Source organism: Stegodyphus dumicola, chromosome 7 (assembly GCF_044657685.1).
Source record: "Stegodyphus dumicola isolate Sdum_Otavi_A_Nest chromosome 7, ASM4465768v1".
Lineage (NCBI taxonomy): Eukaryota > Metazoa > Arthropoda > Arachnida > Araneae > Eresidae > Stegodyphus > Stegodyphus dumicola.
The window spans coordinates 153,652,274-153,673,995 of record NC_140774.1 but is presented as its reverse complement, the minus strand read 5'-3'; the positions used below and the strand labels follow the sequence as shown (position 1 = coordinate 153,673,995).

Sequence of the window (21,722 nt, the reverse complement as noted above, 5' to 3'; positions counted from 1 at the left end):
TTTCTGGGGAGAACTGCGAAGAAACTTTTTTTAGTCCAAAGGGGCTTTTGTGCCTGAGGGATTATTGTTTTCGTTTTAACTTTTTACGTTGGTTCACTATAAATCTCCGATTCACTTTTCAAATTGTTGCCACCAAATATTATCGCCCTGTATTATATTTGAAGAAATTAAATAATGAAGAATCTACATAAATGTATGTATGTTTCTCGCATTGTGATAAAACAATGGTACACAGAGCCATCCAATTTTGAATAAGGTACGTTTTTACCCTAATATGGACATCTGGAAGTCCAAATTTGAAATATGGAATTTGTTTTATTATGTATTTCATATTTTGTAAAACTTTAACGAATTTTTGATTAAGGGATTTCCAAGCGAGCAATGGCAACGTTCAACAGAAAAATCATTTTTATCTCCAGCGCGCTAGACTGCGTATCGGAAATTCTAAAGATATGATCATTTAAAAATTATTTTTCGATATTGCTGTTGAACGGACTTTTGTGGTTTAAATGCGAAGAACACGAAATTTAATAAATAAAGGTAACACACAAAACGTTAAAAAAACGCCCCTTTGGACGTAATTTAAAATCTAAAACCTTTCAGATTTTTTTTTTTTTAATTTTATTCTTTCAATTGCTTTTCCTATACTTTTAGGTTAACGCCAACATCTGGTGGAACAGGACGTATATTGACGTCACCAGCGGTTATTTACGGTTATCAAATTCCTGCTGATGTAAATATATATTTATTCTATACATTTTATTATTAATATTTCATTTCTCACATTACAATAAATCACAAGTTACAGTCTGACTGAGATTTTAGTTCACCACGTAAAACTTTTAACACTCACTAAAGTTGTCATATGTTTATAAATAGATGAATAATTTTTAACAAATAATAGCATATCCGCATCCAAGTTTAATAAATTGCACAGAGCCGTAGAAAAATTTGATAAATCCAAATTTTTTCTTAAAATTGAGGTTATTGAAAAGATATGCAATATCTTTTTAATCTATATAATAATGTACCGAGAGTATCAACTTTACATGTAAGGATGCTTCTAACACGTCTATTTAGCATAAAAATTAGAATGTCAAACTCGCGGCCCTTGTTTTATTCTACGAGGTAAACCTCGACAAAATAACAAAAATCTGATGACACATGACACAACACTACATACTTCCTTGTGCAGAATATTGAATTATATGTAATATTCCTGCATTTCGTTTAAACATATTGAATAAACAGTTAACCAATTTTGAATTAAATCTACTTCGTCGGCGCTAGGTTCACTTAATAGCGTTCCATCTTATTCATTTTATAACTCAGAGTGCACAAAAATTATATCATCTGAAGAATTACCACAAGTTCTATTCAAATTACATAATAAATCTAAAACGATACGGCAAGGCAAAAATACATAAAACTTCAAAATATTTTCATTAAAAATTGAAAGATACACCAAGTATTGAAAATTGAAAACATCAAGTACAGTTAAAACAATTAAAAAAACAATTTTTACAATTAAAATTACAATTTCTACGCAAAAACAAGCAAATAACTTAAATGATAACTCCGGAATGAATTAAGTATAATTTAATTCGCACTAATAAAAGATGTTACTTTGTTGTTGCGAAGCTTAGTTTTTCTAGATTGGCAACAAATCCTATATTCTGCTAAGTTTCAAATGTAAACAAATATGGCTGCTATGGTAATCAAAAGTTAGGCTTAGCTTCAATTAAATAAACTTTTAAATTTTGGTGATTCCACAGTTATTGCATGCAGGTTAACTAAAGGCATAGATACCTTAACAGGAAGATAAGAACAACATAATTCAATCATTTTTAAAGCAAAATATGCACAATTTACAAACATATAAAAATAAAGAAACTGAGCTCACTGAGCCGACTAACAGTGTATATATACAGTGGCGGCCAAAATTGTGGTCACTTTTGGAAATTTTTATGTTTGTGTACTTTGTCTGCTTATAGAAAACGTTACGTTTCACAAAATGCAAACTTGTATATATCATTTTAAAAGAATATTTCTTACTGAATTCAATACAAAACACGAAATTCAATTATTTCCAATACAAAAAAAGTTGAACGATAATAGTTATCGATATACATTAGACAGTGATGATTGCAGTGAGTTATCAGTACTTCGTAGAGTACCCTTTATTTTTGATTACAGCTTCACATCGACGTTTCATTGAGCTGACAAGAGTTTTAAGCTCTTCTTTCCTTATTACATGATGCCAAGAAACAATTATAGCCTCAATTAATTCCCATTTAATTGATGGGAGTCTCATTCGGACAAGAGTTTTCAAACGGTGCCACAAATTTTCGATAGGATTGAGGTCAGGACTGTTTCCTGGCCATGACAACAATTTAATGCTCTTTGTACGAAACAACTCTTTCGATATTTTGGCCGTGTGGCAAGGAGCATAATCCTGCTGAAAAATAAACTAAGCATTGTTGAGACAGAGATCTCTGATGGAAGGTAGAAGTTTTGGTTCTAGAATAGTGTCAATGTATTTTCTGGCATTCAGTGTCCCATCGATGACATGAAGGCGACCAATACCATCTGCTGACATGCATGACCAAATCATAACACTAACTGGGTTCTTCACAGTTGCTTGAATGCAGTCAGGATGTAGCTCTTCTCCTATTCTAAGTCTTACATATTTTCGCCCATCACTACCGAATAACGATATCTTAGTTTCATCACTCCATATAACTTGTGACCACTGATCATCTGTCCAATTAATGTGTTCCTTTGCCCACTGTAGTCTTTTTTTTTTTTTTTTTTTTTTTTCGTTGCTGAAAATTAAGATAAGGCTTTTTTTTCGTGGAATTCTACCTCTCAGTCCAACATCTGTGAATCTTCTCCTGATTGTTCTTGAACTGACAGAAACACGAGCATCTGATGGCCGCTGATGACATTTTTCTATCTTGGAGACATAGTCTTTTTATTCTTCTGTCATCAATAGATGTGGTGCACTTTTTTCGGCCTTTTGCTTCTTTGTTTTTTATTGAATTTGTCTCCTGATATCGTAAACAAAACTTTCGGACTCCAGATGTAGTCACTGAACTACTCACCTGTCTTGCAATTTCAGCATAGGAAAGACCACTTTCTCGTAACACAATAATATTACATCTCTTTCTAGGTGTCAAATCTACTCTTTTATTTGATGTCATTGCTTCTTGACTAAATATTAAAAATTTTTACAAAAATTCCTACTTGTAATTGCAGTGTATAAGAAACAGATCCTCCTTCTACAGAACAAAGCAAAATAATGAATTGTTTCAAGTGTAAACATGATGTCAGCTTCTACTGGCAGTTACTAACATTTGATTGGTTCTCAGAACAAGAACAGTGATTGGCCAGGAAAGCTAGACATTACAAACCACTTCATAACTTTTTTTTTATTTATTTATATTAAAGTACATATAACATTTTTTGTATTGCAAATAATTGAATTTTGTGTTTTGTATTGAATTCAGTAATAAATTTTCTTTAAAATGATATATACGAGTTTGCATTTTGCGAAACGTAACATTTTCTATAAGCATACAAAGTTAAAAAACATAAAAATTTCCAAACGTGTCCACAATTTTGGCCACCACTGTATATATATATATATATAATTGCAACCAAAATTTTGGTGCAGCCGATTGTAACCAAAATGCGAGGTGCACATCTACATGTTATAGTAGATGTGCACAAAATTTCAGCGTTCTGAGGCTACATATTTTTGAGTTATGCGAGATACATACATATGTACGTACGTACAGTCGCCACCAAAAAATCTCTTCAGAATTCATTTTAAATTAGTTTTATAATTTGTTAGGGGGAAAAGAGTCCTTTATTCTGTCTTTACTTACAGATGCACGCAAAAACATCGCTAAATTGCGTTCTATAACGGTAAAAATGCATATTTTCGTTGAAATATGATACCCGAAATTTTTCGCACGTACAGTACTTCCTTTTTATACTTAGTACAAGGAAGTGAAAAATGTATAACTATAATATATTAATGAAACTAGTAAAATTCCTCCCCAAATCGAGGGATATACATGACCTCGGGTGCTAAAAAGCACTCTTGTAACGGCCTCTTTTAAAAAATATTTTCTCAACAGACATTGCGACTCGCATTATCGTACACTGATGATTATTTGGCCCACTTGAGGCACTGAGTTTGACATGCCTGGCTTAGACCATATCGTGAATGAACTTCACGCGTTCCCATCCGCAGGCCAGTGCATTATGTAAACCATATTTGGGCTTAATTTTTTATGTTATTGGAACAGAAATTTTCAAGGAATCAGGAATTTCAAAACGTTCCTCTAACGTAATTTTACCTTGTGTTATCACTCATAAATTTTAATGCCCACGGAAAGCGGCTATCGAAGTGATGTGCTAATTAACGTTGTCCTCTCAGAAAGGACAACCGAGTGCAAAGAGTTGATATCCGTGTCATATTTCCTTCCTTCACTTTAAAATAATTGAAATTTTCTTATATACAGAAATTGTACTTCACAGCAGTTTGGTGAAGAGAGTTTTAAGTTTGAAGCGAGGATAAGTTTTATATACGTGTGATCAGGCCTTGTATATACAATGAACACTGTCGTGGCTATCATCTTCTTTTGAAAAATCGCCTCTGAAAGTGATCAATCAGTATTTCTCAGAACATATATCAGTATTGAACATTACCTCTCTAAAACGATCGAAATTATTTGGAACTCATGGATAGTCACTTTAAAGACAGAGCACTGTGCATTTTCAAATACGTTACCGAATGTTTTCACTGAAGATTATGAAGACGCCTAAATAGATATAATATGATATTTCTCCAGGGAAATAAAAGAAAACTTATGTTAATCGCAATGCTCGAACTCACACTCTTACGTCCGTGCGGGTTCGTAATGGATTGCAGGCGCACAGAACCGATGATAGCTCGATAAAATTTATTTTCCCAAAAGAAACACTTTACAGTTCTGGAACTTTTCCGAAAAGTACTCGTACAGCAATTCTCAGTACGATAGAACAAAACCAATAGCTACCACTTCAAACCATTAGGAACGTTAAACTCAAGACAATGTAAAAAGCCTCAAAAGAAGCTCGCAGTGATCTCTCGGTGCTTTCAATATTCTCAGCTAAAGCTACGAACTGAACTCTGAATGAACTGAAAACTGATTCTCTCTCCGGTTTTATGTAGTCTTTCCCCATCCGCCGAGAAATTTCCAGTACCTTCCTTCGATTTCTCGAAGTTGATGGAAGGTATGCAAAGTTACAGTTACATAGGGAAGTTTACAGTTACATAGCAATCAGACCGGTTACAGATCGACTAAAATGTCACTAAATGGTCACCAAGTTTAACGACTTTTGGCAATAAAAATTAGTTGCCAAAATTATTGCTAGCTTGGCGAGATAATCATTTACTTCAATGTTAAATGGACTTGGCCCTGTAACCAAAGAATATGCATTGTTCAGAAGGAAAACTTCTCCACAACAGGAGTGGCTCCGTCCGAACGTAGAGGGAAACAGCTGCGCATGCGCGAATTATCTGTCGCCAAATCTCGAAGCCGGCGTCGAAGTTCATGTTTATCAAGAGTTCATAAAACGAATATCGTTTTAAATTTGTTTACACATTTAAGGCAAAGAAAATATTTTTTCGCGCAAGTAAATTAAATGGATTAGTTATTTTGAGCAAAAAAAAGGTACGAAAATCCGAGTTTAAGTTATCGAGAAAAGTCAAAGAATGTGTGTTAAGAACACGTGTTTCTCAATTTCTTGTACACATCGCGAAGAGCGAAATTCTCGCCGCCAGGTTCCGTCGCCAAATCCCTTGGCGAAGTTTCCCTCCTCTTTCCAGCGGCATCATAGCAAACTAGTTTGCATTACGTCTACGGAACCTTTCTTTCTTCACATGGACTTTCTTTGCTGCAACCTTGTTTTTCCTGCGAAACATCGTATTCTCGAAGCTTTGTTACATTGTATAAGAGAAGACAATTTGCAAATAATTTCCCTAAGGTTATTTACTTTTATATGCAAAATTGATAACAATACCATGCTAGTCAAAGATTAAATATCACAGTTTTTGCATCAAACAGAACTACGCAAAGAAATTTATAATTCTGCTATCTAATCATTCTTACAAGTATGTCTGCCTTTCGATAGCTCACTCTGAACTATTTCCTTTACTGTCAGCAAGTTATCGCTTGACTAAAATTAACTTACACATAAAAACTAATTAAAAATTCAATAACATTTTGTTCGTCCACTTCTGGTGGGTTGCAATTAAAGCTAGAACATACACCAAAATGATCAATTAATTTATCAACAGAAATATTAGAAAATTAGGCCACCTATCTTGTAGTATTAGTTACCAAGATCTAATTTCTCTCAAATAATATGGTGTATACGAGCCAGTTTCCCTTAGAAAGTCCTCCACGAAAGGCATCCCTCCCTTTAGGCAGATAGCCCTCGAGGCTTTACCATAATCACACACACACACACTCAAATAATACACCTGGTTTTATTTGAATAATGAATAATTTGAGCGAATATATGAGACATAACCAAAGAGAAGATAGGACAGTGTTTAAATAAACGTAACTATTAGTAAAATTTAAAAGTAATTGTCACAAAATATTCTGTGATTTATTTGCACGAGCGTCTGAAAAGATATCTAATAATCGAAATCTTTATATTGCTCAACAAGTATCGAGCTACTAAACTTGTTACATTAGAAATAATTCGTTGAACATTGTGGTAATAAAGAGTTTAGAATGGAAAACACCACCGAAAGGTGAGAATCAAAACTCCTGTGCAAGTAAGGCTAGTTTGCAGAGTATGACACGTGTAATGCCATCTATTGACAAGAGTCTAAAGATATTCAGTGAGAATGGAAAAATAAATTAATGAATAAAAGTTTATCTATTAATATCGTGGAAGATGGTTTTAGGTCTTTTATATAACTGTTTTTACATTTCTAATCCAGTGCTGCATCAAACTTTACTAATCTCTTGTTATGAAGAGACAGCCAATCTTTTAAGAAAGTTATGACTGTCAGAGCTAGAAGCAAGAAAGAATACTTAAAGAATTTTAGATTTAAATGATCGATGACTGACCATAAAAAAATTATAAATAATTCTAAATAAGTTGGATCTTTTCCATTGCAGAACAGCTTACGCCAAACTATCTTTTGCAAACAGATATACCTATTAAAGGTAAAATGTTAATTCTTATTTACGTGAAAGAAACGCATTCAAACAAATCTTGGCTAACACTGCTGTCTATTGGTCATTTTGCTTTTATAATAACCTTCTTTTTTTAAATATTTTTTTCTTTACAGAAAGAATTGTCTGTAGGAAGTTCTAAAAGTGTGTCATTTTGTTTGTCTTTTTTCGCTTAAAATGGCTAAACTAAGAGACACATTTGTTGTGTTTAGAAAGGTTTTAATATGTTATCCTGTAAGATCATCTCAGTTTATTTCTCTAACTTTGCAGTCGCGTCGGCGCCACCGTAGCTTGGCGGGTAGAGCCGTATTACGCAACTAACACTTAATAAATTATTTGTTTTTTTATTTCAGGTACTTTGCATAGGTGTCAACCCTGTTATATGCCTGCAAAATGAATATTTTACAGACCCTCTTGAATTCAAACCTGAAAGATGGGTTGATGAAACTTCCAACCAACTGCGGAGAAGGGTTGTGCATCCTTCCGTTTTGCTACCGTTCAGTAATGGAACTCGAAGATGTGTCGGACAAAGATTTGCTGAACAAGAAGTAAAACTCTGCGTTGTAAAGGTTTGGTGGCTTTTCTTTAATTATTTTCTGTCTATTCAAATTTGGAACGCGGAACCTTAATAACGACTATAATAAAAGGACAAAAAGAATATGTTTTGGGTATTGATGAAATACAGATCTTCTTCTGAAGATCCAAAAAGTCTGCCTGTCTATCTGCAAACTAACATCTCTTGTTTACCATCTAAATGCTGTTATTTCAAGAACGGATAGAAATCATGTAAATTAATGAGTGCTATCTTAAAGCTGCCTGTTTGTTATTAGCTTTTAAAGTGTTTAAACTGATGCAGAGAAGTATGTTTAATACAAAAGAATTTGCGGGTAAAAACTGGGGGATAACGAGAAAGTTTTAAATAAGAATGCAATTAGAATAATATGAGAAGCTGCCGGAAGGCTCCTGGACTTCATAAAAGCATCAATTACAAATTGGTCTATTTTGTTTTCTCTTCTGCATCCTTCAAAATATTTTCTCTTTAAATGTATGCAGTCATCCCATGAGTATTTTCGTGCAGTAGCACTGCAGAAGTCCTTTCCTTTAAAAATGTCGAGGGCCATTTGCAGTTTCCGTTGAATGTTAAGCATAATGCCAAAGTCTTCCTTTTTATTTAATGCACGTAGCCCTCGAGGCTTTGCCGTGATCACATAAACTTGTATTTTTTTTTAAATTTAATTTCCAATATGGATAAAAAAGCGAAATGTTGGGAAATAGATGAAATGCTGTTGTTGCTAATTGCTCACTTGTTTGACCTATAGTCAGCCCAAGCCAACAAAATTTCTCGTGGCAAGGAGCACCAAGTTTAAGCCTGTCGTTGGCAACAGCCCTGAGCACCTTACAGTTGACAGTGCGATTTAGCTGAGATCCGCCCCTAATTTTGATGGAGAGCACCCCGGGGAGACGGATCCCACCTCTCTTCCCCAAAAAGCAGCCTCTCCAGAGGACTTTCGGCTCGTTGCATAATTGGAGTGACCCCCATCCCGCACGGACATTTTACATTTACAAACATCCGTGCCTTCTCCGGGATGCGAACCCGGGCCCTTCGCCACGGCAGTCAGCGACGCTAACCGCTACACCGGTTGGGAGGCAGTAGATGAAATGAATCGGGAAATTGAGGAAACAATACTACTGTGATTACTGCCAAAAACTGCATGGTGTTCATAAATGAGCGGGAGCAAAAACCCAGGGCAGTATTCTGAAAGTTCAAATAAATTTTCTGTTGATAATTACTTACATATATCCAATTCGAACACTGGCTATGAATTCATGGATTGTTAGACGAGGATCTACTTCCCAAAAACATATTCAAATTTCTTTCGGTCCTTCGACTCGTTGCACAGAACGCTTATTATCTTTATAACAAACTTTATCGACCTTAAAACGCGAATACCGTTTAGAAACATTTGTTCTATTTGAGATACTGCCACCAAAAGCTGTCTGAAGCAAATATCAAATGTTTTAGTAGCAGATTTATCAAATTTCGCGAAACAAAAATTATGTGAACATGTTTTCTACCCATTGTTAAAATCACAGTCAAAATGCAACAAGTTAACAATATTACCTCAACACGACGGAATTTTGAAAATCATTCCTGCAATGCATATAATCTTACTTTTCTAGAAAAGAAAATTAATACGTTCGTAAAATCGATTCCACATAATAACAGTAATCTTTTGTGTCGCGAGTTATCATATGTTTGAGTTTAAATTTTGGTATCTTTAAGGATAACACAAAAACGCTAACTAGAATGTACTCGTATGTTTAGATATGAGGATACACTTTTTTTAATTATACGTATTGTTTAAAATTTCACGGAAATATAAATTTTTGTTGTAACTTTTCAAAACTAATGTTGATTTTTTTTTTCGGATATTGGATTATCAAAAACTGTCTACTGTGTTTGATTTGATTTTTGATAAATTTGTTTCTCAAAGCCATAAAAAAACTGTCGTGAATATAACCTGAAATTTAAACGAATCAAACGTTTAAATCTTCATTTTCTAGATAATGATTTCTATGTTCTATAAAACTAGCAGAATGTTTTAATTGATAATTTCTGCACTATGCTTTTTAACATAAAATAATACTCAGAAAGTTATACGATTCAGCAGCAAAATGTGGACTGCATTTGTGCTTTAAAGATTTGTTTTTAAATGAATGAAATAACCAATAAAACATTACACGAACCATAATTAGAAATCTGTCATTCTTGACAAATTCCAGTACATACAACTGTTACTTTTTTAGTTCCAAGGGGATCTCTTTCGAATTAGAATATTTGGTGCAGAAATACTGCAACGAAAGCAATCTAACTTAACGATTATTCGAAATTAAAAAACAATTACTTGGTGCCTTGAACGAGCAATAGGTCGTATCATCCAATAGGTATCAAATTGATGATACTCACAGTTATCATAAAAGTCTTAAAACTAAGTTTGATGGAAATAATTTTCAAATCTTGAGAATTATAGATTTCCTGAGGAAACACGCAGCGTTAGTGAGAATTCTGAGAATCGTATTCTGGAAAATTCGCAGCTGATAACGGCAACTGCGCCTCATCAGTGGCTGAGTAATTAAAGCCTCTGAATATTCAACCAATTCGACCTGGGCTCGAATCCAGGCAAGCGCCTTTTCTCTTGAATACGAGTATTAGTTTTCTAAAAGCATTTGCATTTTTTTCCATATGATTTGCTCTAAACTCAAAATCTAATTCGTGCAGACAATGAGATTCTGAATTGCAAAACAAAAGTCTTTTGAATTCGTGCGTATGTACGGCGATGCGCTTATGTCAAGGGGTCACGTATATGCTTTTGAACTGCAGTAACTCCTGTCGTATATTCCTTGGAAGATGAAAACTGAATCCTATGTTAACATTAATCAAGAATTTGCATTCGAAAAGGTTTCGCATTTATGGGTTTGAATTTGTGACTTCGAGTTTTCTTTTAGGAACAATTTATTTTATGTATCTACAGACAGTAATATTTTTAAATCAAAATAAATAAATAAATAAATAAAACTATGTTTAAATGAATAAAAGTCGTGTAAAGATTTAATTCAAGTTCTGATATGATTCGTTTTGCCCTGAGTTTCCACGGCTGGAACCAGTTTCTTATTTTTTCATATGCACATCTTTAAATATATTTTTATATATTTATAATAATAAGGACAGTGTGTTGCTTATAAATAAATGTAAAATTACTTCCTAATGATTCCGGAGGTGTAAAAGCTATGGACGCTATCATGGTGTAAAAGCTATGGACATTATTGTGGTTTGAAAATTGACGAACGAAGAACTGGAAGTATCTTAGCTTTTGTCATCCACGTGCCTTGTGATGTTTCCACTATCAAAAACCTAAACATTTAATTTATCTTAAACGAACTTTTACACATAGCCAATTCTCTTAGATTTTATTCTTGGCAAGACACAAGATCTTTAATTTGTCTTTCATTATATATTTTTTCAATTTATGAATTTTAAATTTATGAATGAAGGAATTTGTATGGTTAACTTTTGTAAGAGTGAAATTTTTTGATTTCAATTATGATTCTTTTATGAATTTTATGAAATTTTGTATGGTAAATTTTTGTTAGAGTGTAATTTGAAGGATTTAAGACTGCAAATTCCTCTTTATTTTTTTACGCTTCTGCGGAATCCCATTTGCTGTATGAAAGCAGAACTGTGTTTATTTCAGCACATTTTGAAATAATAATAAACAAAATATAGGGTGGCCGAGAAGTCACTTTACATTTTGAAAATTAAATAACTTTTTCTTAAATGACTGTATTTAATTAATTCTTTTTTATTTTTTGCTTATTCACATGTCCATTCAAATGGAAACGAGCTTCATCTCCCATGATCAACTTGTGAATAAACTCATTGTCATTTCTTGCAGTTCTCTGAAACCTGACAGCATAATTTACTCGTTTCTGAAAGTCTGCTGGTTTTAAAGATTGCACTAATTGAACCTTGAAAACGCGTCACTAAGTTCCTTATTGCAGGCCTACTAGGGGGATGTCGAACATTAAAATGGCGCATATACGATCTTTGCGTTGCAACAATTGACCGTCCATTTTCAAAGTAAAATTCAATTATCTTCACTCGTTGTTCTGTTGTAAACTTATCCATGCCAAAAATTTCCAGGGATTATATTTTTTAATTCTGAAAAGAGAAAAATATATTAATAGAAAAAAAGTTATTTAATTTTCAAAATGTAAAGTGACTTCTGGGTCACCCTATAGAATCTCTCATTATAAAAATTAATCTAAAATTTCAATTTTGAAATTACTGTGATCATTAAAAGTCTCAGATATTGCACAAGATTGCCTTTGATATCTGCAATATAACTTTGACTTCCGTTCTTAGTATTTCCATGTTCTTTACCTGTCTTCTCTACAGTCTTTAGAAGTATTCTTTACTAGAATTAGAACTTTTAAATTGCTGTGATCATTAAAAATCTTAGATGTTATTCAAGTTTGCCTTTGATATCTGAAATATAACGTTGACTGCCGTTCTTCATATTCTATATTTTATGCAGATAATCCAAAGGTTTAGAGTCGAATATGATGGGCCAGAAATCGGGAGCAAAATGCGAATGCTGCTTATTCCGGACAAGCCGCTAAATTTCAAGTTCATTGAAAGAAACACTGTATAATAGTAAGTTGTATTGATCCGTTATTTTCAAAGCATAAAATAACAAGGATAATTAATTATTATGGAATTTGATTATTTCGTAGCAATCATTAATCATTATACCCTTAACAGCAGTTTTTAAATTATTATAACTGTAAATTATAGGTACATAACCAAATTTATTTTTACATTTATTTGGTAGTCCCGAATAAATAAATAGGACGGTAGTCCCGAATGGGTATTAATCTAAAAGGAACGGTAGTCCAAAAGAGACGGTAGTCCCGAATGCGATATTAGTCTCGAAACGGCATTTTGCGTGCAATCACTACAAATGGCGTATCACTTTTGATATCGTAGCCAACAAATATTATCGCCCCGTATTATATACCGTCGATACCTGTCGAGATCTCCCGTAATTAAGGGAGAAGTGGACATCTGGCTTTCATGTTTTTCATTGCATTTATATGACCTATGATGTTTTTCAGGTAAGCCAAATTTTCATAATGTTTTACTAATACAGGAATAATTATTTTCTGTAGAAATAAATGATAAAATTCTTAAATGTCAACCAGTTATTCATAATTTTCCCTTAAGGTGTCGAGATGTCCCTGAAAGATCTTATATCTATTTTTACTAAAAATATCGTACCAAAAGTACTAATTAGGCCGCCGAAGAATTATGTACACAATAATTGTTGGTTGAACACAGTAGATAACAGCAGCGTAAGCAGATTCTGACGCGTCACAAAAACCATGCAGATAGATGTGGTTAGACGTAGTTTGAAGCCACCTCGAAATTTTAACATTTTTGAGAGTCTTAAGATCTTCTTGAAGTCGCTGCAACTTCTTTTCCCATTCTTTAGGCAGTGGGGCATCCCAGTCAAGTTTTAAAAACCACAATTGCTGATAAAACATTTTCAACTTGACTGCACATGGTGATAGCAAGCCAAGAGGATCAAAGATTTTAGAAGATTGAGAAATGAACCTTCTTTTAGTAATTTCAGTCCCAAAATCCATAGAAATGTTAAATAAAAATAAGTCTTCTGTAGAGTTCCAAAACAGCCCTAAAGTCTTGGCACATTCATCTGAGTGAACTTCCAGGTCACCTTCTTCATGATTATCAATGGATAAATTTTCGAGAAGCTTTGAGCAGTTTGATCTCCATTTCCTTAAATTAAATCCACGTTTCTGTAATAGCTGTGAAAGCTTAGAGCATAGGTCAACTGCTTCCTCTAAACTGTTTGCTCCAGATAAACAATCATCTACATAGAAATCATTTTTAAGAACGGAGGATACATGAGGATGATCCTGTTTTGCATCCAAAGCAATTTGCCACAAACAGCGTGTTGCTAAAACTGGTGCAGATGCAGTGCCATAAGTAACTGTACATAATTTATATGTTTGCATTTTTGAATTAACAGATTCTCTCCAAACAATTCTTTGTAAATGTTGATCCTCATTATCTACTAAAATCTGGCGGTACATTTTTTCTATGTCAGCAGAAAAAGCTATTTTATGTATACGAAAGTTGAGCAATATTGAAAATATATCTCGTTGTAGTGTTGCACCTACCCCTAAAACAGAGTTCAAAGACACTGAATTTTTAGGTTTACATGAACCGTCAAATACTACACGAAGTTTAGTGGTAGAGCTACTCGGTTTAACAACAGCATGATGATGTAGATAATATACTTGCTTATTTTCTTCATTCTCAACAACTGGAACCATATGATTTAAAGTTTCGTATTCTTGCATGAACTCCTTGTATTGCCTACCAAGTTCTTTATCTAAATCAAATTTTCTTTCCATGGATAGAAGACGAGAAATAGCCAAAGGTTTGGAGTCGCCTAACTCTTCAGCATTACTGAAAATGGGCAGTCGGACAACAAATCTGCCATTTCCGTTTACTCGATAATTTTCTTTAAAATGCTTCTCACAAAACTCTTCTTCAATCGTTGATTTCTGATTTTGGAACGTTAATTCTTCCAATTCCCAAAAACGCTTAAGTGTTGCATCGACGTTATCCTCAATATGTAAACTAATGCGATTAACACTAATGGGATGCGGAGTATTGCCTTCTGTTTTAATTCTGCCTGATACAACCCAACCAAAAATAGTATTTTGCGCAATTACATTTTTATAGCCAACAATCTGCCCTGGCTGAAGCAGAGAAAAGAAATGGTCAGCTCCAATTATCATGTCTATTTGTTTGGGCGTACTGAAATTCGGATCTGCAAGATTAATTGAATTCAAATAATCAAGGTCCTTGCTCTCAATCTTTACTGAAGGCAAATGCGAAGTTAATTTTTTAAGAATATATGCTTGTATTAAAACACCATTTTTTTTCAACTCAGATTTCGGAAACAATTTACTTTTACATAACCACGAGTCAAAGCTGCTTAAGAATCACTAAGTCCCTTTACGCAAATACGGGCATTTTGTCTGCGTATATTTAATTGTCGAATAAATGATTCACTGATGAAAGAAGCTTCACTTCCACTGTCAAAAAGAATGATACATTCGTGACCTTGACCAGCAGAATCGTAAATTATTACTGCCGCCGTTGGTAAAAATGAAGTACTCTGACCCTGAATAGAAAAACTCGAAATATTATTTTGTTCGTCTGAATTAGAAATTTGTTCATCAGATGGAGATGAATTTGACACAACTACGTTATTACTTTTAATATCTTCATGCAGTAAAGTATGGTGTTTTGCTTTGCAAATAGAACACACATTCTGCGATGAACAAAATTTTAATTGATGATTTCCGAAACAATTGAAGCATAATAAATTCTTGCGAATGATATTTTTCCTAGTCGTAATATCTGCACCTTTAAATTTATAACACTTTGATAAAAAATGACAACCATTGCAATGCTGACATTTTAGAACATAATTTTTATTATTATGTGAAACATTCTTCGAAACAGAGTACTGATTTTTATGCGATACTCGCTTTTCATTATTATGAGTGTTTAACATTTCAAGTGAAACACATCTTGAGTTTAAGAATTCTAAAAAACATTCTAAGGTAGGAAATTCTTCTTCACCATTTTTTTGTGACCATAAATGGCGCGTTTCCGGATCGACTTTTTCTAACAAAAAATAAATTAGCCAAACATCTCTAGACGAAGCCTTTTTGCCAAGAGATTTTAATCCACGGATAACTTCATCAGATGTATCAGATAGTTTTCTTAGATTAACAGAATCAGCGCTAGTAATTTTGGGTTGCTCAAGAAATGTTCTGACAAGCGACATTACAATTTGATTTTTTCTATCATAACGATTCATCAATTTGTCCCAAGCCTCATCGTATGTAGTTTCGGAAATCGGAATGTGCTTAATAATAGCAGCTGGTTCGTCTTTTAAAAGTCCTATCAAATATTGGAATTTCTGAATTTTCGCTAATGACTGATTGGTATGAACTGTCGCCATGTACAGATCTTTAAAATTAAGCCAATCGGTATATTTACCATTGAAACTCGGAATGTTTAAACGCGGAAGTTTAAAGCTAGCCTCAACTGCAGTGGGATTTGAAATCAAAACATTTCTGGCCGTTACGGATTCAATGGCGGATTGGTACATTACTTTCGTTTCAAAATATTTAGCTTCGAATTCAGCAATTTCAGAAGCTTCTTCGGGTAAAGCAGCATCATATTGATCAAATTCTTTAAATATTTGTTCAATTCTTTCTAATCGTGCTTTTAATTCCGTTAAACTTAACTGATTACTGAAACTATTGTGAAGCCGCGTTAGGGTAGATTTCGTTCGTCCTCTTAATCTTTTAAGATCAGATTCACTTAATTCTGTCATTATTACCATGAATAATGATTAATAAGCACAAATAACTTCAACAAGATACTTAAGCAGCAAAAAATATTTCCGCTTATCTTTCTGACGTCACGCAGACGATTCGCAGTACCAGTACTTAAAAGTTCGTTAAACACAGTTCTAAAGCATATAATAACACATTAAATAGCATTAAATGCCTCACCTGGGGAACCAAATAGTTGCCTTGAACTAAAAAGCATCAGCTTTGTATAATAAACTTTATTGTTACTCTAAAACATAAAATTCTTTAAGAGAAATATTGCCTGCAGCGCAGTGCGGCTAAGAACGCTATTCTACTGATACATAAACATGAACAACTGTTGCCATTCACACAAACTTTATAGTAAAATAAAGCACGTTGCCAGTAACAAGATTATTGCAAAAATCATAACATAAAATTTAGCAGTGAGGAAATAAAATATACAAAGAAAAAAGGAAATGCAAATATTAAATATGCATCCAACATTAACTAACCAACAGAGAACTACCAACCTTAGAGTCAGTCCAAGCGTGAAAGGAAATTTCAGTACTGGAGAGCCCACCAGCGGCCGAGCGGTAAAGTCGCTGAACACTGGTAGTTCGGTCCGAGGTTCGAATCCCGCGAACGGGCTGGCTGCATGGGCGTTTTCCTCATGTGTAACGTGTATACGAGCCAGTTTCCCTTAAAAAGTCCTCCACGAAAGGCATCCCTCCCCTTAGGCAGATAGCCCTAGTGTGCTTTGCCATAATCAAATACACCAACACCAACACCATCAGTACTGGAGAAGGCTTTACGGACAGCTTTGATTAATCTGGCAAGGAGCAATGCACCTAGGAGTTCCACTCTAGGTATGGACACTTGTTTAATGGGAACAACTTTGGTTTTAGCAACCACCAAATTGACTTCATTTCTGTCGTGAGATGTTGGTTAGCAGCTCATCCTCGAAAATGGAAGCCTTTTGTGGCAAACAGGACTTCAGAAATATATGATGCTATTCCCTATCAACAGTGGAGCTATATTTCGTCGAAACAGAATCCTGCCGATCTTCCTTCTAGAGGAATCGATCCTAAAGTTCTACCGAACATATCCCTATAGTGGCATGGGCCATCATTCTTAGCGTTCGACAGTTCAAAGTGGCCTCTATAATGTTCTGTCAGTAATGAGACTAACAGTGATGCAACTGTCTTAACTGAACAAAGGACAAAATCAATTTTTTGTACAACAGCTTATTTGACTAATGACACTCTGGACAATTTATTTCAGAACTGTTCTTCTTTATCTAAAATAGTTAATGTAATTTCCTTTTGTTTAAGATTTATTTCTAGGTGCAAAGAACGGGTCTTTGGTTCTGAAGATAATAGGTTAAAAAGTCCTGCAGTAGTACCTTCATCTAATGAAAGGCAAGCAGCTATGAAGTTGATCATTAAATGGATCCAGTTTGTGCACTTCCATAAAGATATAAAGGATCTCAAAAATAATTCATTTTTAAGTCCTAAAAGTGTTTTAAGCTCACTTTTTCCTATTCTAGATGATGATAGTGTTTTACGGGTGGGAGGTCGGCTGCAAAATTCTGACTTGTCATTCAATGCTAAGCATCCCATAATTATACCAGGTCAACACAGGATTGCTTTGTTGCTTGTTAAACAATATCATGTAACTTATATGCATGCAGGGCCCAGTTTACTAGCTAACATTTTAAAGCAAAGCTATTGGATTGTAAATGGTAAGAAACTTATTCAGTCTTTTATCCATAAATGTATTGTTTGTCACAGATATAAATTGTCATCTAATAATCAGTTAATGGGAAACTTGCCAAAACAAAGAGTAATACTTGAGAGACCATTTTTTAGCACAGGTATTGATTATGCCGGTCCTGTAATTTTGAAATGTTACAAAGGTCGTTGCTTTAGGACCACTAAAGGTTATATAGCTTTGTTTGTATGTCTAGCTACCAAAGCTTACCATATTGAGGTAGTTAGCGACTTAACTGCAGATTCTTTCATTGCTGCTCTTAGGCGATTTGTATCGAGGCGTGGTACACCTCGATACTTATTTTCGGATAATGGTACGAACTTTGTTGGCGCAAAAAGAAAATTGTCCGAATTGCAAACTCTGCTACTTTCACTTAACAGCAATGAATTTATTTTAAATTATTTGGCTGAAAATACTATGGAATGGAAAATGATTCCACCTGCTTCTCTCCACTTTGGTGGTTTGTGGGCATCAGGGATCATAAAATTTCATTTGAAAAGAATGATAGGAGAGACAAAGTTAACATTTGAAGAATTAACTACTTTACTAACTCAAATTGAAGCTGTGTTAAATTCACGCCCCTTATCTAAAACTAATCACAATGATGTAGGTAATTTAGATGCTTTGACTCCATCACATTTTTTAACTGGGGATGTTCTTACTAGCATCCCAGAACAGGATTTTTCTAATATTCCCAAACCCACTTTATTAAAACGATGGGAATTATTACAGCAAATGAAACAAGGCTTTTGGAAGAGATATTATAAGGAGTATTTAAATTCCTTACAACAAAGATACAAATGGAAGCAACAACTTCCAAATTTGTCTGTAGGTGATATTGTATTAATTAAGGAGGACAACATGCCTCCTGGTGTTTGGCCTTTAGGTCGCATTGTTGAAATCCATCCAGGAAAGGATGGCAATGTTAGAGTTGTTACAGTAAAAACTGTTCATGGTTATTTTAAAAGACCTATAGTAAAACTTTTACCATTGCCATTGCATCGGGAATGATCTATTGTTAATGCAATGGCAAGGGTGGGAGTTAATGTTGGATGCATATTTAATATTTGCATTTCCTTTTTTCTTTGTATATTTTATTTCCTCACTGCTTAATTTTATGTTATGATTTTTGCAATAATCTTGTTACTGGCAACGTGCTTTATTTTACTATAAAGTTTGTGTGAATGGCAACAGTTGTTCATGTTTATGTATCAGTAGAATAGCGTTCTTAGCCGCACTGCGCTGCAGGCAATATTTCTCTTAAAGAATTTTATGTTTTAGAGTAACAATAAAGTTTATTATACAAAGCTGATGCTTTTTAGTTCAAGGCAACTAATAATGTTTAAATTAATTCAGAAATTTAAATAATAAAATAATGTATTCAGAATTGAATATGCAAGCGTACGCTGTAGAGGAGATAAAAGCGCACCAGGGGTTTTCGGCGATTTGTTTGCCCTTACTGCTTCACGGTATCCGTCGTGTTTCTCGCAAGAGTTGGAGAAATTTTATTAGGTAACACCTGACCTTAACCCACGAACGTATGGATGACGGAATGAGATGGTGAATTATCGGTAGATTAGAGGCAGGCCAGTCATAACAGCAGGTTGCTACAGATCTTAATGTTACGCCCAGTGTTGCCTGTAATTTGTGGAAACAGTTTCAGGACACTGGATCCATATCGAAAATATCTGGACAAAATCGACGAAGATCCACAACGACGAATGAGAATCATTATTTGGTTATTTCAGCTTGGCGACACAGGATTGCTACAGTTTCACAGCTCTCACATGAGGTGTATGCTGCCTAGCACTGGGGTACTAACGATAGAATATTAGAGGCGCTAAAAGCGTTCCACAAAATTACATACGCAGTTTATATTTTACCCAAACTAGAATAGCTAGCAGATGCTAAGCAACACGTTGCCAGCTGGAAGGCGAAGTGTGAACGACGATGCGTAGTTAGTTGCGGTACTATTTACAAGCTTGGAAAGACTTTGTTTTAATCCTGAGCAGTGACTGGGCAACAGATTTCGCATTGTGGTTACTTCAAGAAAAACGCAGATGCCCTGAAGGGTTTCTTCTTTAATTAAAAATTACCAATTTAAAGGTCTACCTTCAGTTTGTTTCAATTATGTTTAATTTGGTAATACATTTTTCTTCATATTTTTATATCTTACATATAGTGACAGATTTTAGAATGGAAAAGAGCTTCTCCAATGCCCAATTCTTGACCCATGGTGCCGAATTGGTTTCCCTGGATTCTCAGCAATACACTCAACTGCTTCGAACCATTTGTTGAAGGACGGTCAGAGAGTTTTAGATCACCAATTGATCCAGTCTCCTAAATTTTTAATTAATCTCTTCACAGCTAAGTTAAATCACTATTCCAACCATATTTTGTATGAAAATTGCAAACTGTAGTGTCAAACTTTATTATTTTTAAATATTTCTCAACCATGAAAACGTTCTTTCATGTAGTGCTCCATTTTCAATAACCTTATGAATTGTCAGCTTTCATGCCCCTTTTTTTTTATTTTATTTTAGTTTATTGCACAAATAGAGCAAAATTAAAATTTGCGTGAATTTTGGAACACTCTTTATTAAGAATGAGGATTATATTTTCAATTTTAGGTGGTGTAACCTATTAATTTACTTCATTTTTTTTGGCTTGGAATTAAAAGAAAAATAAAAAAATAGCTTTTTTTAAGTCAACTAATATTTCTTTTTCAGTAAATTATACTGAACTGTATTTCCGGATTTTTCTCGGCAGTGGTTTGCAGATGCATTCTTATACCAAATGTTCTTAAAATTTCTTCCAAATTTTTAATATCAAAGCCGAGCAGATGAATTTGCCTTTCTCAAAATGATATTATAATTAAAATTTGTTTAAGTATTTAAGTTGCTTCTATAGATCCACATTTGCTTCTTATTCGAATGTGTTAAAGGACTTCATATTATTTTCTCCTCATTTTAGGTTACTTTCTTCGGCAAGACAATATATAATCTCTGGAAGGATGTCCAGAGAAACATGTCTATACAATGCCAAATAGCGAAAATACATATATTGTATCTTGGTTGAAATCGTTTGTATAAAAAGAAAACTTAAGTGTATTAATTTCTTTTCTTATTTTTGTCAATATAAATATATATATTTTTCCTTTTGTTGTTATTTTTATAATGCAAATATTATTTATAGTGAAATTATTTTTATAATGCATATTAATAATAAATACTCTTTCTCACCAGTAATTTAAATCATTAGTATACATTTCCATTCTTCGTTTTGCTTAAAAATTCTTTATCGAAGCACGACATTTATTGCTTTAAAACAAATTCCGATTAACTGAAAATAAATAATGTTATGCTTAAGAATACACAGGGTGAATCTGAAGAAGTGGGCCAAACTTTAGTTGGTGATAGAAGGCAACCATACAAGGAATATCCTTCATAGAATATATGGTCGGAACGCAAGCGGGGAGAAGTTACAGGGTAATTTTCCACTGCCACATTTAAAGAATTAACACAAGAATGAGAGGAGAGACTCCAGAAAACATTTCATCAACAGAACATACTCATAGATGTCCTCTTCTTGTAATTTCTGAATTTAAATGCCAACCTACTAAATAAATAAAAAAAAAAAATTTAAAAAAAAATTCTCTATATTAATATAATTCTTAAACGATAAAAATATACCGAGGAAAAAAATGATTTCTTTTCTCAT

The 21,722-nt window shown here is 33.8% G+C and overlaps 1 protein-coding gene across 7 annotated transcripts in view; it reads left to right on the top strand.

Annotated features, from left to right (window-relative positions):
* LOC118189374 (cytochrome P450 302a1, mitochondrial-like) overlaps nt 1–21,158 on the top strand; it is a 63,482-nt gene extending 42,324 nt beyond the window's left edge. For 6 of the 7 annotated variants that reach the window (XM_085820942.1, XM_085820938.1, XM_085820939.1 and 3 more), the window contains 4 exons: nt 655–733; nt 7,601–7,816; nt 12,344–12,462; nt 20,976–21,158. In XM_085820942.1, the coding sequence (XP_085677068.1) occupies nt 655–733; nt 7,601–7,816; nt 12,344–12,460 (412 nt within the window). In that variant the 3' untranslated portion in view covers nt 12,461–12,462; nt 20,976–21,158. The remainder of the gene's footprint in view (nt 1–654; nt 734–7,600; nt 7,817–12,343; nt 12,463–20,975) is intronic. The other variant, XM_085820940.1, reaches the window with a different exon arrangement.
* The last annotated feature ends 564 nt before the right edge of the window (nt 21,159–21,722 follow it).